Source organism: Phyllostomus discolor, chromosome 6 (assembly GCF_004126475.2).
Source record: "Phyllostomus discolor isolate MPI-MPIP mPhyDis1 chromosome 6, mPhyDis1.pri.v3, whole genome shotgun sequence".
Classification (NCBI taxonomy): Eukaryota; Metazoa; Chordata; class Mammalia; order Chiroptera; family Phyllostomidae; genus Phyllostomus; species Phyllostomus discolor.
The window spans coordinates 67,489,033-67,507,628 of record NC_040908.2 but is presented as its reverse complement, the minus strand read 5'-3'; the positions used below and the strand labels follow the sequence as shown (position 1 = coordinate 67,507,628).

The 18,596-nt window shown below is 39.1% G+C and overlaps 1 protein-coding gene and 1 long non-coding RNA gene across 5 annotated transcripts; one reads left to right on the top strand and one right to left on the bottom strand.

Annotated features, from left to right (window-relative positions):
• Positions 1–2,956: 2,956 nt before the first annotated feature.
• TXNDC9 (thioredoxin domain containing 9) lies at positions 2,957–18,308 on the bottom strand. Of its 4 annotated transcripts, none has more exons than XM_028516657.2 (6): positions 18,127–18,308; positions 15,294–15,399; positions 15,113–15,217; positions 11,948–12,066; positions 5,837–6,091; positions 2,957–3,500 (listed from the first exon to the last, which is right to left on the bottom strand). In XM_028516657.2, the coding sequence occupies exons 2-6, from the start codon at positions 15,375–15,377 to the stop codon at positions 3,383–3,385; spliced, it is 681 nt and encodes a 226-aa protein (XP_028372458.1). In that variant the 5' UTR covers positions 15,378–15,399; positions 18,127–18,308; the 3' UTR covers positions 2,957–3,382. The 4 variants fall into 4 exon arrangements, with proteins under 4 accessions (XP_028372458.1, XP_028372457.1, XP_035884189.1 ...); XM_028516656.2 differs by having other exon boundaries at positions 15,294–15,396; XM_036028296.1 differs by having other exon boundaries at positions 18,145–18,308.
• Positions 7,067–14,039, top strand: LOC118501159. The gene is made up of 3 exons (XR_004903766.1): positions 7,067–7,226; positions 11,549–11,630; positions 13,916–14,039. It is a non-coding gene; the product is annotated as an uncharacterized LOC118501159 (long non-coding RNA).
• Positions 18,309–18,596: the final 288 nt, after the last annotated feature.

Genomic DNA, 18,596 nt, shown 5'->3' with positions numbered 1-18,596 from the left:
TACACACACACACACACACACACACACACACACACAGTGCCAAGCCACTTGGTACTTCCCAAGGTTTCAGGCATCTGCTGGGGGTCGTGGAACATATTCCCCACAGAGAAGGGGAAACTACTGTAGTGTGGTCTCATTTCCTTTCAACTTGGAAAAACTTCTTTAGCATTTCTTATAAAGTGGTTTTCCTAAAAATGAATTCTTAAAATCTGAGAATGTCCTCGTTTTGCCTTCAGTTCTGAGAGTTTTGCTAGATATAAATTCTTGATTTTTTTTCCTTTCAGCACTTTGCATGTCCTTCATTGCCTTGGTTACCAAACAAAAGTAGGTTTTGCCTGCCAGCTACTGAACACAGGCATAAGACAAAGGTTGGTGGGGAAGGAAAGAGGTCTTTATTAAAATGTTTCACAATTTGGGGAAATGAGGGACTCCCTGGCTCCAGGCCAATCTCACACAAACAACCCAGAAAGACTGAAACCCCTAACAATGTCCAGAAGTCCCACTGTATCCTTATCTGTCCTTTGGAGCACAAGGCTACTAGGCAGACTGCTGTCTGCCTTCAGGCTTCCTGGAGTGTGTGTGTGGGGCTGGTGCTGCCATTGCCATGCTGCAGCTTCCCAGGCCAGACCCCTGCCAACTGCTGAAGCTTGTCATGGAGGGGTTCTGTCTGCCCTCTGTTTAAATCTCCCCGGGCAAGCTTCTGTGTACTCTGGAAGGGTCCAGCTCCCCAGCCAATCCCGATGCTTTCCCAGGCTAGATCAGCCCTTGCCCCTGCCGCCATGTCTTGGAATGGGGTAGAGGGCTTTTCCCGCAGTCAATAACTCTCCCCAGCCCCTTACAGACTACATGAAGACCCCCCTCCCACAACCAAGTCTCTGCCTGGGGTTAGGGAAGTCTGTCGTCACATATCATGTAAGCAGTGCAGCTTCACCCCAACTGCCTTGGGCATTTCCTGTGAATCCTCCTCACTTGAGCCTCCTCTGCCCTATAGTCTGGCCAAGTCTGATACAGATCTATTTGTACCACCTCCAGGTCTCCACTGTTCTGGTACATCAATTTTAATCTTAATAGGGTTTTCTTATACATAGTGAGTTTTCAAGATTGTCCTGTCTTCAACATTTTTATTCTGACATGTCTGGGTGTGGATCATTCTGCTTTAAGTTTGCTTTCTTGGGCTAATGTTTTCATCAACTTTGGAATTTTTAGGCATTATTTCTTATAATTTTCTGCTTGCTTCCTACTAGTATTCCCGTTACACATAAATTGACTTTTCATGTTTCTCTGAAGCTATTTGTTTTCTCCCTCCTGTTCTTGGGATGGCGGTATCAGTATTGCCTAATCTCCAGTGTTCCTGATTCTTTCTACTGCAAGCTCAAATCTGTTAAGTATCTCTAATGATTTTTTCATTGCAGTTATTGCACTTTCCTAATCCAGAGACTTCCAATTCATTCTTTTAAAATAATTTCTTCTGTATTCTCTATTTGATGAAATTTTATCTTTACCTCTGGCATGGTTTTAGTTTTTTAAAAAATGTAACAGCTGCTTTTGTGTGCTTTCAATATCTGGGCCCACTCAAAGGCAGTTCTTTTGATTGCTCCCCCCCCCCCCCCCTTGTGTATGGGTCAGTTTCCTGTTTCTTTGTGGGCCTTATCAATTTTTGTTGAAACTGGGCACTTGAGGTAATATAGCAGCTCTGGGCCTCATCCTTCCCTCTCCCCCAGGACTTGTTTGCGTATTTGTTTGGAGACATAAGTGGGCTTACTTCAGTTAAGTCCACTCACCTTGTAACACATAACTTACCCTGCAGCTTCTGAAGGACAGGTGTTGTCACCCTGACTCTAAAACCAGTGACAGTAGTTGCGGTGGGGCTTTTTTGCTGTTCATTTCCCAGATCTCCTTGTGTTCTAGCTGGTCTACTTCTACTGTTATTACACTCCACTAATTGCTTATCTATTTTTGATAAGCACTGGGGTGTAAATTGCCAAACAGTTTTGATGCAATTAAATTCAGGGCCTTGTAGTCTTTAAGGCTTGTTTCAACCTTAGGGCTACTCTTTGCTGCCACTTTCTCTGCTAGAACTTCTTTGCCTTTTGCTTATTGCTATCATAGAGCTATTAATCTCTGTCTTCCCACACTTCCATTCCAAATCTTCTTTGTCTACAGCAGAACCTTTAAACTTCTTTCACTCTGCTCTATATAAAGTTGGTCCTTTTAGGGGATGCACCCCAATGAAAGCCATTTTTATAGTTTGTTTCTCCCACTGAGCAGGACCTCTGTGCCATTCAACCCATAGCTACGGGTGGGGAGAGTAGCTTGCTCTTCTAGGAGTGATACCTGTGGTCTTGTAAGTAGAGAAGTGAGTGGTAGTCTGTGATCTTCTCTGCTTGCCTCTTCTTTGCATGGAACCTCCATTCTAATCACTATCACTGCAGTTCATGAATAAGTCAATTGTTAATCTCAATGAGGTTTGAGTAAGCTGGGGCAATAGTGATTCAGAAACAGTATGCCTGGTCTGCATTCCTGGGGTAGATCTGTGCAACATGTGGGGACTGGGTGGAAGAGAAGAGCAAGCAGTCTGCTCCCCCTAGGGAAAAACTGTAGGCTGAGATTGGGAGCTAGTAGGAGGCATGTTGGGGTCAAGGCTCCAATGCCACAGAGACTGACTATTCTTGCCAAGATTTAGTATTTTCTTGAGTAAATGTTTTTGTTTGCTTTATGCTTTACAACAATTTCAGAAACTTAAATTTTTTAAAAATTAATATTTACAAGTTATGGTTGTTTCAATGAGTCTGTGGATCTTCTCATGCTGCCATTCCAAAAGTGCTTCCTGATTTTTTCAGAATGCATGCCTTAATATACAAGCAATCAAGACCCTTTAAATAAGCAATATACTCTCAACTTGAAAACAGTTTCTTCTGTCACCAGCTGATTCAACATCCACACACAGCACACCGAATAAATAAGCAATTCTTTAATAGTTGTGTAAATATATTCCTGAAGTCAAGAGTGTTTATCATTTAGAAGTGCGGTGTGTTACACCAGTAAATGTTACTTCACTTGTGGTACAAAGTAAATAATGCATGAGAAGTAGTCCTGAAATAGTTCATTGAATTTCTATTTCCAATCCAGTGATAAAATCAATCATGAAAATAAGAGAATCCAGGTCATACCGAGGTAATTTAAGAACTCATCAGTTTTCCACAACTTAAATATGAGCTCCACAAAAAAATATTAAAGATGTCTTTCAATGTGATGCAACTGTATAAAACTAGAATATGACCATTAGATGATCAATGTATCAAAATCAACAGAATTTATAAAACACATCTAATTCTAAACTAAGCAGAAATAAAGACAATTTACAAAGAATTATAACTGCTTTCTAATCATCATCAGAGTCCGAATCATATTTCTTTCCTCGGATAGTTTTCTTCTCCAGCTTTGTGAAGTTTGTTCCAAATTTCTTTTGGTTCTGAAATGGTGGCTCCATTAAATTTCCACTAAAAACAAAGCAAATTTAAAAAGCATTTATTCTTTATGATTTAGTACAGTTGGTGTACTAAACTTCAGGAAAATTTATCTTTTTCCCCACAATGTAACATATAGAATAGAGGAAAATTTTCTCTAAAATGTTGGTGTCAAGGAAGAGGTATCCAATACATTTTTATATTGCTAGTTAATAGTGTTAAATCTTACTTTGCACTACTGAATGTTTTAGATCAATATTTCATTTTCTCTTTTATCATTAATTATTGATTACATTTCATAGGATGCCAACAGAATTTCTGACTGAAAAACTAAAAGGAAATCTAAGGTTTTTTACCCTCATCTGTTTTGGTTATGCTGAACCTGTATTAGATTTTTTCACTGTGAAAATGACAGGAAAACATGCTATATTTTTTCATAGCCAATTGTGAGTGGTTTGGTCCTGTTCAACACCTTTTAATATTTAGATTTCCACGGACATCATCAAAACTCATGGAATTCATGAACTGGAACTGGTATGAAACTCTTTTCAATGATGTCTGAGAAATAAGTGAAATATGACAATTTCTTCTTTCAAAAATATCTGGGAATATACCTAGCACCTAGATCTTGGTTTTAAAGTATCATCTGCCACTGGAAAGAACCATGGCTCTTTGGAGAAATAGATGGTCCTAGGGAGAGTAAAACATGAGCACCCATAAAACATCTCATTGTACCAGAAAGGAAGTGCTCAGACAATTCCGGCGACATGACCAAAGGCTATAGAGACAGTGTGAAAGGGGCTCTTGCTGGCCAAACCTGGGACAATTTGAAACTCAACGTAAATAATAATGGCAACAGAATATAACCCGCTGAATAAAATAATCCACAGCCCATTCTATATAAATAAATAAATAAGCAAATAAAATTAATGTGAGATATGAAAAAGTTGTTCCTTAAGTCACCATTTGGCCTGGCAGACAACTGATTAGCCAGACCTCAGTTACTCCTACCAGAAATGAGACACACCATCACATGCCTCTTGACATGGTGCACTAACTAAGAAGGAAGAACACATCGCTTCCATATTATACCTGTAAAAAAATGTATAATATGAATCTAAACTTGGAACATTAGACAAACCCAAGTTGGGGGATGCTCTGAGATAACCAGTATGTACTCTTCAAAAATGTCAAAGTGCTGAAAAAACAATGGAAGGGTAACAAGCTGTTACAGGTTAATGGAAACTAAAGACACACTAACTACATGCAATGCATTTTTTTTTGACAAGGGACATTACAAGGACATTAATAGAATCTGAATAAGATCTGTAAATTATAAAAATTTCCTGTTTTAATAATTGTATTGTGGTTATATAAGAAAATGTCCTTGTTTTTAGGAAATACACACAAAAATATTTAGGAGTAAAAATACAATACATCTATATTTTCCACTCAAATGGTTAAGAGAAAAAGTTAAGATAAAACAAATATAAAATGTTTTAAAATTAGAAATATGGGTGAAGGGCATATCAGCATTCTTTGTATTATTTCCAACTGTTTAAAGTTTGAAATCATTTCAAAATAATTATTTAAAAATTAGTATTTTTATTTAATGTTAGTATCCAAATCAACTTCCACGATGTAGGAATTTTTAGACATGTATAAGAGAGATTCAGAGGAAAGGGGTAGAAAAGTGAAAAGGTAAGAGAACCTTCTATTTATGAAATGCACTATGACTATGGAATGACAACTTCACAGTTTACCAATTATTCTTGCAAATAAAGAACAGACAAAAAGGACAAGATGATATGCTCTAATTTGTGGAATTAGATAAATTATTTGTCTGGAGAAATAGACAAAGAAATGAATGAAAATGGAATTTGGAATTTAGATGGTTTTTAAACTTAAGACTCTTTCCCCTAATAATTTAAACTAAGCATATAAATGAGATTCTATATATTGTATCATATTCTACAAGTGAGATAGGAATATACATTAAAAATCTAATGTTTGAAAATCAGTCATTATCAATTTGAGTAAACTGGTTTAAACCAGAGGAGAGTCAATTCTGGGGTGTCATTTCGGGCTTCCAGATTATGCAGAATTAGATTCCAAGGATCTGTTAGCTTGAAACTTTTATAGCTAGGTGTACTCAAAGACTCACTGTTATCCATAACTCGGATTTTTGCTGTGAGATTATGCTCATAATGCACAATTAAGAAATACTATGCTTTTCCCTTGTCAAAGTTTTTCTACATCTCAGCCAAAGATCTTAATTCCATAAAATAAATGTTAACCAAAAAAAAAATCTCTGAAAACATCACTGAAAATGTGAATTAAAATAAGTCTATTGTTTTGTTAAAAGTTACCTGTAATTGAGAATATCAGAACAGCCAAGCCTCCATTCTAATGTTTCTGTGGTGAAGTCATCTGTATTTCCTAGGTCAGTAAATCCAACGACGTAATCTTGTGTTTTTCCATCTTTTACCAGTGCTAGTGTGGGAATGACTTTGATCCTCAGTCTCTCACAAAGGAAAGGTGCTTTTTCCACATTCAGCTTCAAAAATTTGGTCTCCAGATGTTTCTTGGACAGTATTACCAAATGTCTGTCTAATATTTTACACCTGTAAATAACAAATACAGAAAATCAAAAGTCGAAACAAGATACCTTGTTTTTAAAAATAAGCATCATTAGGGTACATTAATTGATTTTATGCTGAATTTACTGCTGGGCCATACATTTTGTTTCTTCAGTTTCTTCTGAGATATCTTTTCCTTCTGTGCAACCTTCTCTTCTGGTTTAGGAACAATCTGCTCTTTTTCAGTATGGGGTCATCTCAATGTGGCAGGCAGAGCTCCTGTATGGGTTGACCCACCCATTAGCTCTGCTATAAGTTCACCTAGCATCTTGGGAGCTTTGTTCACCTCGATATGCTCAATGGCCAGAAATCTACATCTAATCCCTTAAGTTCAGCATTACTCTCTGCATTTTTAAGCAAAATATGCAGTAAAAACAAATTCAGCACTCTTTCGGCCACCGACTGTGTCCAGTCCCATTGTTTGGCTTAGGCACACCTACCAACTCCTCTGTTGTAATGACAAATGACACACATTGCTTCTATAAAGTGACATCTTTAAGATACTTTGTGGCATTTTGAATAAGCATACCCTTGATGGCCTTGGAGTTTCATGAGCATTCTTAAAGTGAACACCAAGATTTGAACCCTATTGATATGCATGACCTTATGGGGTTTTCTGGGTAAAATGAATAGCAACCACTTCAGGAGGTCACCTGCGGCCGCTTTGGGGAAGAGCTAAGGTACATGTATTTTATAGTTTATCATGTTTGAGTTTCATAATTTGGTAGCCAACTGGTGCTTCTGTTAGATGACCCTCATTTCCCTATAGATAGCTGTCCTGTGAGAGGTAGAAAAATAATCTATATCTAGATAATCAGATTTGCTCTATTGATATTTATAAAAACAAAATATTCATATATGCCTGAAATTGTTAAGTGTTTCACGTTGTTGTCATGTTCACAGTAAGAAACAAAATAGTCATTGCTCTTTTATATGTTTCCTGTTATCTCATATAGGGAGCTTGAAGAGGGACAAATGTGAACTGATACAACTCAGAAGAGACTTCTCAAAATTAGCAGTGTCATATGGTGCCATATTTGGAAGTCATTAGGAAAGACTGTTGTCACTGAGAGGGAACTCTTCTAGCTGTGCAACTCTGTCAGCCAGAAGCATATTGAGGGTAAGAGCTATAATATGGTTATTATCAATTTACAATACCAGAAATTTCTTTCTTTTTTATTTTAAATATATTTCATTGATTATGCTATTACAGTTGTCCCAACCCCCCATTTCATTCCCCTCCACTCTGCACACCCTCTCCGACCCACATTCCCCCCCTTAAGTTCATGTCCATGTGTCGTAAGTTCTTTAGCTTCTACATTTCCCATACTATTCTTGCCCTCCCCCTCTTTATTTTCTACCTACTATCTATGCTACTTATTCTTTGTACCCTTTCCACTTCTCTCCTCCTTCCATTCCCCTGGTGATAACCCTCCATGTGCCCTCCATTTCTGTGGTTCTGTTCCTGTTCTAGTTGTTTGCTTAGTTTCTTTTGGTTTTGTTTTAGGTGTGGTTGTTAATAATTGTGAGTTTGCTGTAATTTTATTATACATATTTTTTACCTCCTTTTTCTTAGATAAGTCCCTTTAACATTTCATACAATAAGGGCTTGATGATGATGACCTCCTTTAACTTGACCTTATCTGAGAAGCCCTTTATCTGTTCTTCCATTCTAAATGAAAGCTTTGCTGGATAGAGCAATCTTGGATGGAGGTCCTTGCCTTTCATAACTTGGAATACTTCTGTCCAGCCCCCTTTTGCCTGCAAGGTCTCTTTTGAGAAATCAGCTGACAGTCTGATGGAACTCCTTTGTAGGTTACTATCTCCTTATCTCTTGCTACTTCTCTTGCTACTTCTAGGATTCTCTTCTTCATTTTAATCTTGGCTCATGTAAGTATGATGTGCTTTGGTGTGTTCCTCCTTGGGTCCAACTTCTTTGGGACTCTGTGAGCTTCCTGGACTTCCTGGAAGTCTCTTTCCTTTGCCAGATTGGGGAAGTTCTCCTTTATTATTTGTTCAAATAACTTTTGCACTTGCTGCTCTTCCTCTTCCCCTTCTGGTACCCCTGTAATTTGGATGTTGGAACGTTTAAAGATGCCTTGGAGGTTCCTAAGCCCCTCCTCATTTTTTTAAATTTTTGTTTCTTCATTCTTTTCTGTTTCATTGTTTCTTTCTACCTTCTGGTCCACTCCATTGATTTGAGTCCCAGTTTTCTTCCCATTACTGTTAGTTCCCTTGCATTTTCCTTCATTTCACTTAGCATAGCCTTCATTTTTTCATCTAATTTGTGACCAAATTCGACCAATTCTGTGAGCATCCTGATCACCAGTGCTTTGAACTGTGCATCTGATAGGTTGGCTATCTCTTGGTTGCTAGTTGTATTTGCTGTGGAGCTTTGATCTGTTCTTCTGCTTGGGCTTTTTTTTTTTTTTTTTTTTTTTTGTCTTGTCACGCCTGTTACACATGAGGGGCAGAGCCTTAGGTGTTCACTAGGGCAGGTCAACCCAGTTGCTGGGTTGTGGCACCGTATGTGGGGGTGGGGTCTGAGAGGGAACAGTGGCACTTGCTCTGCTGTCAGATTTCAGTCCCTTCTGCTGCTTCCCCCAAGCAAAATGAGCCTCTCTGGTGCTAATTCCTGTGTGGGTGGGCTTGTGCATGTTCTAGGACCCCGTGGGTCTCTCCAACAAATTCTCCTGTGCGGCTGGGAGTTTCTCCCTGTACCTCAATCCCCACAGGGCTTTTCAATTGGTGTTTTGAGGCTCTATTTCTTGGCGCTGGGACCCTGGGTTGTGGGGTCTGTCTTGCTCCCCAATTTCACTAGTTTACCTGTGCTTGAATGTGGGACCGCCCATTCAGCCAGCCTCATTGCTTGCCATGCCTCACTTCACAATCGCCACCTCGCTGGGTTTCCCTGTTGCCACCCCTCGCCCGGTGCCACTGCTTTATGTGCTGTGACCCCTTTCTGCCGGATTCTGCCCAGTTGCCCAACTCTGCCCCTCCTACAGGTCTGGATGAATAATTTTAACTCCTTGGTTGTCCGACTTCCATACAGTTGAATTTTCTGTCAGTTCTGGTTGTCATTTTGTTTCTAAACTGTTGTTGTCCTTATTTTAGCTGTGCGAGAAGGCACAGTGTGTCTACCTACGCCTCCATCTTGGCCAGAAGTCTAGAACTAACTTTCATTAAGCTATCTTCTACTGAAGAGGAAAATGGAAGTGACAATTTCTTTAAAGTAAAACATACTTAAATTGGTCAATCCTCTAGTGTTTCTGAAACAGACTATTGCAATAATTTTTTTGAGCAGTAGTTCTTAACTGTTGGTATCCATTACGTCCAACTTTTAAAATATAAATATGAATCAAAAAATTGCTGTAAGTATAGCTGGAAAACACACAGGTGATGCTCACGCCCAGTAATGTTGAAATCACCACTTTGGATGCCTAGGCTTTTGGGGTGCTCCTTGATTGTAGTTTTTCCTGAATTAGTTTTGAGTCCAGTGCGATTCTTAAAAATTTAATGCCTCATCACTGTCCCTCTGAATACATCTGTTTATATATCACCCTAAAGTGCAGCAATGAGAATTCAGCAAAAATGGTAGGAAAGAACAAATTATTAAAGTGTTTAAATGAAGCTCAAAAGAAATGGTAAATGAACTTTTATATGAGAAATATGTTCTTGAACATTGATATACAAATCAACTTCCATGGTTTTATTGGAGTAATATGGAAGTTTTTTTATTTTATTTATTTTTTGTCTTTGTTTTTATTACTCAAAAAAGCTTCATTTTTAAATTTAGCTTTCTGACCCTTTGCTTGTGCCTTCAATACTTTCACAATAATTTTCTGCTTCTCAATAAGGAAAGCACGCTTGATCCTGTCACAGACACATTTAGCACATACGGATCCACCACAGGCCCTGATGACACTGATGTGCCTTTTCATTTTAGACAACCTCATTTGAATTTTACGGTCTCACAGCACAGACTTTGCAAAGTCGGCCTGAGCACATGCCACATACAAATTTTGGTGTTTTCCCAACTTTCTTGGTATAAAGGTAAACAATCTATTACCAGGTGTTTGAGACAGCCTAGTTTTGTTAAAGTCTATATTCTAAAAGGTGAAAGATTTATACGATCTAAAGAGAAACCAGAGTATAGAGGCTGCACTGTAAAAGAGCCTCCAATGATATGTCCAATGCTGGATCACTCTGAATGCCTGAAGACACTGTCCCTGAAAGAGCTGGAACCTATCTTAAATAAGGCTGTGTAATTAACCCATTTTTTAAAAACACAGAAGCAACAGTCATGGTGCAGTTAAAATAGCTTTAGGCTTAAAACCTCTTATTATTTGGTAACTGCGTGACATTAGGTGAGCCATTTAATATCTGCAAGTCTTGGTCTCTACACATGTAGCTTAAAACCTACTTAGCTCAAAGGTTCACTGTGAATTTTCCAGGATTTTACACATGAAAGTATGCAGCACACAGTTCCTATGTGCTAGGAACTTTGATTTTTTATATATTACATGTAACTGTATTAATATATATAAACTAATGATTTAAACTTTTATTTTTCATTTTTGTTTGACGGTTAGTACTCCTGGTGCTGCACTGTTTATATCTCCAACAAATATATTTACTGAGCACCTACTATGTGTCAGCCATTGCTGATCTAGGGCTAGGAATCCACAGTGCAGGCAAACTTTCTGCCTTCATAAAACTAACAAGCTAGTGGGTGAAAATATCTAACAATAAACAAGCAAACAAGCAAATCAATCTTACAGACTGATATGGTATCAATAAATCACCTCATCATCTATGTCAGAAATTGGCAACTTAAGGCATATGTGTGCCAATGGAAGATGACAATGTGCCACAATGGTAGAGGGTTTTCTTGATATTCTTTACCTCCTTTTCCCACTTTCCGTTGGGAGAGATTTCACCATCTCAATAATTTTTTCATTTTAATTTTTTTAGCCAGTAAGTCTTGGGCAGTCAACCCATGAAAGGTGTTAACTAACAATCAACTTGTTCAGTGCTAAACCTAAGACAGGGGCCAGACATTCTATGGACATGAGAGAAGAAGGCAAGGCTAATATGATGGTGAATGATAAAAACACAACACTGGACACAACACTGGACTGCAGTGATGGCCTAAGGAAGCAGCCCCACTCAGCATCAGCAAATTGCTTTCATACCGAATCTAGGTCGGTTGTAACAAGTTTGTGGATTTTTATAAACATTCTGAAATCTAAATTAAAAACCAGAAATATTTCTCAATTTTTAAATGTTGACAACTAATCAAATTTGGGGGCTTAAAAAAAGACTTGAATCCACTGGTTTAAATATAACTTTCTAGATGTATTTTCATTTTATAAGGGTCTGCCTCCATGGAGGTTTGCAGACTTGAGTTGGTTTAAGAGATATCATTTCTTCTCCTTCCAGCCAAGCCTGGCAGTTCCAGCTACGCTTCTGGTGAAAGGCTTAGTCAAGTCATTGTCTCCCTATGGCTATATCATAATAGTGGGTAAAAAAAAATATTCTTGTTGCATTGATAAAAAATTTAAGTGTACATTTCTAAGATTTTTTAATATAAATATAATTCAGAAAACAGCCATTTCTATAGAAATACTATTTTTTAATAATGTTCATTTATCCTTTTGTATGTCATTGTTTTTTAAGTTAATCTTTAAAATAACCATTGCTTAACTTTAATGTATAGTTCTAGTACAAAGGAGGAACTTAGGAAGTAGTTCCTTTTATTTTTCGTAATTTCTGTCAGTATATTTCTATTCAAAGACCTTTCCATGTTTAAAAAATAGTCGCTGAAGGAAACAAAGTTACCTGAATGTGGAGTCTCTGTAGAAATGGCAAACCACTTTTTTACTCTCCTTGACTTCTTGAAAAAAGTCTCTTTCACTAGGGATTTCTCTGTATTCCCCATGTCCTTTCGCAAGCCATTCCTGATGTGAAGAAAAGGGAAATATTACACATTTGAACTCTCTTTCAGTACCAGTTTGTGTCCAAATCAACATAATACAGGGTGGGGCAAAAGGAGGTTTCCAGTTGTGGGTACATGACGCAAGTTTATTCTTGTATTAATTATTGTGTTATTTTCCATATGAACAACTGGAAACATACTTTTGCCCAACTCTGTATTGTGTAAGTGGATTTTACTTATAGAGAAAGATTTGATTTCTTATTTTCTAGTGTCAATGCAAAAACAGTCTGTGGGCAGTAGCTATTGCCACAGCATGGCTCATTAATTTAGACAGTTATCTTTTCGGTAACTTAGAATACATGTTTTCTTGGAACTCTGAAAATAAAAATGTATAGACTCAAGGTACTTAGAATGTAAAGCCCATTAAATTTCTCTGCACTCACACTACTAAAATCAACAGCCTTTTGATTCAAATTACTAAAAAGCTTTTATAAATAATGCTCATGAGATAAAGCCAATCTTTGGGGACAGGGTCGGGGATGAAGGGGGAGGGGGGGATTACTGTAGCTCTACAGCTCAGGAGGCCTGCTTATTTTCATGATAACCACGGAGAGGCAGGAACCTCTTCTATACTGGCCACCAATGAGAAAAAGTTGTCTGCTCACAGTGCCCAGAAACAATAAAGGTCTCACAAGTCACATAATCCAACTTCCCAAACCAATTTATCAACCACACCTGACAGACCTTTCAGCCTCTTGAACCTTTCCTGTGGCGAGAAGCTTTTCATCACAACTGGAAACGTGTTTCCGTTTTCAGGCTGCTAGTTTTAATAAGAAGGGTCACTGGGCTTGCAGGTAGAAGGCATGGACTTGAACAATTTTCCACTACTTATTAGGCTATGAATTCTGATAACTTTTCTGAGTCCCAATTTCCTCATCTGTAGACATCATGAAACATTTATCTCATTGTGTAGTTGTAAAAAAAGATAATACAAAGGTAAGTAAAACAGTGTTTGACACATGAGCTTAAAAGGCATTTGTATGGGTACTCTAATTTTTATTTATTTTTAAAAAGATTTTATTTATCTATTTTTGGAGAGAGGGGAAGGGAGGGAGAGAAACATTAATGTGTGGTTGCCTCTCACACCCCCCCTACTGGGGACCTGGCCTACAACCCAGGCATGCTCCCTGAACAGGAATAGAACTGGCGACCTCTTGGTTTTCAGGCCGGTGCTCAATCCACCAGGGCTACTCTCTAATTTTTAGAGAGATCTTCTCACACTTAAGTACAGTATTTCTAACTTTGGTCTGTGGATCAGAGTTTGAACCTAAGATCAGAAATAAAAGTTCTAATCTTTCTTTCCCTTCAAATATCGTATCTTGCTTATTTTTTTTCACTTCTCCATGCTAAAATTTCCATTTCCTTTTGACTATTTCTCATATGAAATGATATTTAGACTTCTTACTTTTCTGGTTGTCTTCTGAATAGTCTAATTCCTCCATGTTCTTTTAAAACGTGGCAGAGGTCTGAATGCAGAAGGTCCGACAAGAAAGGGGCAGGAATCCTATCCCCTTTCCTCCTCTGCACTCAAGCTAACACAGCCCAGACACAGTAGTTTTGGTATCCATTTCACATTGGCTCACACTGAGCTGACATTCACCGAAGGCCCAGATAGCTTCTCCCTATGTGACATTTCTTTGGTAAAGGTCCTATAAACAGTTTAAACTCTCAAATAATATTTCCTTAATAATGTGACACTTCTTGATTCCTTTCTTCACTTGCCAATGACATGTGCCCTTAAAAATATATTTTTGTTTTTTAAACAGCTACTATTTCTCTCCATTACTAATTCCTATGTGTTTAACCAACAGGCTGAAGACCTGAATCTGTCCATTTCTTAAAAGGAAGGCAAGCCGACTCCAAACCTCCACCAATGCCCAACAACTCTCTGAAGACACTCAATACACCCTGTGCTCTTAAGTACATCTCCTTTCACAGAGCATGTGCTTTGTGGGTGTGTGCTGAATGGGATCAAGCAAGATAGGAACAAATGACAGTGTAGGCTTAGCCTACCTGATGTGTGGCAAATGGGCAGTACCTGGTTCTCCCTTAGGGGTTATCACCCAAGCCTCTTGTGGGCTCCTCCTACTTCTCACCTTGTTCTTCTGCTCCCTCCCTAAGTCCCACATCTCTAGCTGCTGTAACAGTAGGGGAGTGCTTGGTTGACTGAGGAATGTTGATTAACATAGGCCTATTGAGTGCTTATGTCATTATATGCATTGGTTTCCCCAATAGTTTCGTGGATCAGCAAGTCAAAACTACCATACAATCTATACATTTCTTTAAAAGAGAATAGCTTTAAAACCCTTTAAGGTTTTTGCCTACTTCCTCAGAAAACATTGTAACAAAAAACATCTATTAAAATGCAATGAAAGCTCCAAAATAAGATCCTCTGAGTTACTCCATGACAAATTCATTTTAAATTGATTTGTATATTAATAAAAAGACTCCTAAAAGCTGCCTGCTTCAATTAATTTTTAATTATAATACTCAAGACTATTGTCTTTAACTGCTGACAACTTCACTGAAGATATTGATATATGTTCCTCACGCAAATCAGGTAAATTCAGACTTCTACAAAATATCATAGTTATAACAATTTTTTTAGCTGTTCATTAGTAATTAGTAGTGTGCTTAAATCTTATCTTATTTGCTTTGAGCTCAGCTAACTTATGACAGGCTTCACTACTAACCGACAGGGAAACCACCAACTCCTGTTGCTGCCAGTGCTTTTCTTAGTTCCCTCCAACAGCAAAAATCTGAGCTCAGAAAATGATCCTGGGCATATATTTCTTTTACTTGACTGTGGATTAAAACATTAACCAGGCTAATTTGAATCTGTCTTCAAAATTAATTTTTTTCCAGCCAAATTTTTAATAATGGCAGGTACTTTGAGGTCAAAAACTTTAAAAAGGAGGACTGCAATGTAACTATTGACAAATGTGTATATATAAGTTGTTAGGCGCATACTGTTAAAGCAATTTCAGAAAGCAGGGCAGAGAGGTTACTTGTTTCTGCTGTTGAGCTTTCCTTAGTGCCTCAAGTCTCTTTTCTTTGAGGTGTTCCAATTCATCCTCATCGATCTGATCCAGTTTCTGAATTTCAGCATCCAATGTCTTCCACTAGTTTGGTAGCCTGAAGCAACTGATTTTCCAGGACTTTTGAAAACATCGACAGATGCATGCCCAAATGTTCTTCCACTAGTTTGGTAGCCTGAAGCAACTGATTTTCCAGGACTTTTGAAAACATGTCGACAGATGCATTAGCTTCCATTCTTCACAGTTCAGCCTTGCTGCTGGGTACAAGGTTTACAAAGTTAAAAAACAGCAGCAACAACATCAAAATACCGACCCATGTGGCTCAGTTGGTTGGGAGTGGGTCTGAAAAGTGAAATGTCACCAGCCAGTTGGATTCCTGGATGGGGCACATGCCTGGGTTGCAGGTTCAGCCTCCAGTCAGGGTGTGTACAAGAGGCAATTGATCAATGTTTTTCTCTTCCACTGATGTTTCTCTCCCTCTTTCCCCATCCCTTCCACTGTCTCTCAAAATAAATGAATGAAATCTTTTTTTTAAAGTATGAACAGTAAGTAAAGTTTTTCTCTTATTTTAAAAAATTTAAGCAAGTACAAAATTTGTAGTCCACAAATCATGTTCTTTGGAACATAAAAAAAGTGTTCTGCTCACAACCAAGCACTTCATGTAGGCTTAAGAATTTTTATTTAAGTGATTTAAAATTTAATTTTCAGTAGGCTCTAGTGACAGCACTCAGAAACTATTCAGAGCAAAGTCTAGGTGCTTCTGATTTATGTTTCACTATACCAAAGCAAAGACAAATCTTCAAGACCATTAACAGACCAGAGAGAAATGAGTAGTTGGGAGTTACACTTTGTGGTACTCCTACAGTCAGTGTTCTCATCACAGAAAAAGGGAAGCAAAGCAGAAATAACTGATCAATGGTAACATTTAACTGTTGAGCAAAACACGTTTTTCATGGTCTCTGCCTAAATGACTTTCATTTCTTTAACTCCTAAAAGAGCCTATTATAGTTTATGTAAAGAGTTGTGTCTGGTGTTCCCTAAGCTTCAGTTTCCACTCCTGTTCTCCTATCACTTAACAAAATCTGTGAGGCCACAGGATTGTTATTGGTATTGATTTACTGACACTCAGTGTTCTTAATGTTGATGTAACATAATATAACACTCTAAATATTAAGAATATTGATTTTTCCCATTACTCCTCTATGTGAGATAGGAGTTTATACAAATCAGATGCAATATTTAGTGTACTCCTGGGTTTATTACTACAGAAAGACCATTATTTACCTATCAAAACAGGAGACTGTTGGCATCTCAACTAATGATACATTTGCAAATACTAACAAAGCACTTTTAAAAATCTGAATAAACTGTGAAGTCATCCACCAGCTTCTGACACATAACCAGGCCCACACAGACCCCCTATACCTGTTCAACTGAAGAGATATAGCCTTCCTACAAACTTCACTTCTGATTTCTTTTTCTTCAAAGGAAAAGCAGTTGAAATGTATACTTCACCTTTATTATTTCTAGAGCTAGCAATGCCTAGGGCATAGCAGATACTCAAAAAATATTTGTTAACTTTGAATGAACAAACTGTAAGGTCCTCATAAATGGTATACAATTTTAAAGGGGCTGTATTTCAAATGTAGTAAAAGAATTTCACATTCCCTTCTCCCAAGAACAATGTCATTAAGATTGTAACCTTCACTAGAGGCTGGATGAAGCAGAAAACTGGATATTATACTCTGACTTGCAAGTCAGAACCTGCTCTTACCAGGGGCACAGAGATACTTATACCTGGAGTTTTATAGGATGAGCTTAGAATTTTTTTTAAAGATTGTATTTATTTAGAGAGGGAAGGGAGAAGAGAGAGAAACATCAATGTGCGGTTGCTGGGGGTCATGGCCTGCAACCCAGGCATGTACCCTGACTGGGAATTGAACCTGCGACACTTTGGTTCGCAGCCCGCGCTCAATCTACTTAGCTACTCAAGCCAGGGCCTGGATGAGCTTAGAATTTAATGCTGGGATAACTTGGCGCAGAAAGAGATCAAGAGCTGCTTTGGGGGCAGGTGGTGGTGTTCACCACATTCAAAAAGGGAAAAAAAATGATGCTTTAGCGATCCTGTTAACTTTCTCTCTTTTTTTTAATTCTTACCCAAGGGCATTCCCCCCCCTCCCCCCCGTGGCTTTTGGGTAGGGGGGAGGGGGAGGGGGGAGTGAGAGCGGGACGGGGGGGGGAGAGAGAGAGAGAGATGAATAGGTTGCCTTCTCACTTCTGCCCCAATGGGGGGGGGGATCAAACCTGTAACCTGGGCATTTGTCCTGACAGGGAATCGAACCCAAGACCTTTTGGTCCATAGGCGACGCTCCAACCAATGGAGCTACCCTGGCTAGGGCTAACTTTTCTCTTTTTTTAAAAAAAATTAAAAGTATGTTTATTGATTTTAGGGAGAAAGAGAAACATAGATGTGAGGGAGAACCACCGATTAGTTGCCCCTCATACACGCCCGCCAGGGACTGAACCCTAAACTAAGGTATCTGCCCAGACTGGGAATGGAAACCCCAACTTTGTGGTGTACAGGATCGCGCTCCAATCAACTGAGCCATGCCAGCCAGGGCCGGGTACCTACGATTTTTCCATTTTTCAGTTCAAGAGGAACTGTGGGAAAGGACTGGTCCTTAAATTACCAAACCATTTCCTTTATCCCCTACGTGCACCCGTCCAAAAAACCAAGAGGCCTTCTCCTTAATTGGGAACAATACCTTCCCAAGATACCCCCCCATCCAAGTATCCAGCCACTCAAGCCCCCGGGACAGATGCGGGCAGAGCTCAGGTGGTCCAAACTTCATCGCCTCCCAGGGCCCACGCTCCTAAGCCTCCTCGGCAGCACTGTTGCCGGCATCTGGGCCGCGCCCCTCCACCGCCCTGGCAGGACGTTAACACGGGAACTTGGTGGCCGTGTTTTTCATACCAGCCTTCACCTGAGCTCTCGGTGACACTTGAGAAGTGGCGGACGAGCGGCTCTAGAACAATCCACTGTAGCTTCACCTTCGCAGCAGCTGCCAGTGGCTACGAACCGGTCGTCACTTTCGCCTCCAGATTGGCTAAGGCCCTGACGCTTTACATCCTGCGACGCCCGAGGAAGTGATGCAGAAGGACACTGTGCCGGGAGAGCCTATACGCGAGCGCCTCCGCGACAGAGGCCCGGAACCGAGGTTTCCGGTCCGGTGTTTAAGCCGCCTAGAGGGCGCGGGAGCAAAGTATGCTGGGAGTTGTAGTTTCTTAGTGCTCAGCTGGCGTTTTCCAACTTTCTTAGGTTCTGAACTTCGGTGCACATATTATAATGTCAGAAGTCAGGTAGCTACATTCTGGCTCAGGAGTGACTCTCAAACTTCGTTTCCATCCTATTGAACCTTTTAAAAAAAAGTTGACTCTCCCTGGCTGGTGTGGC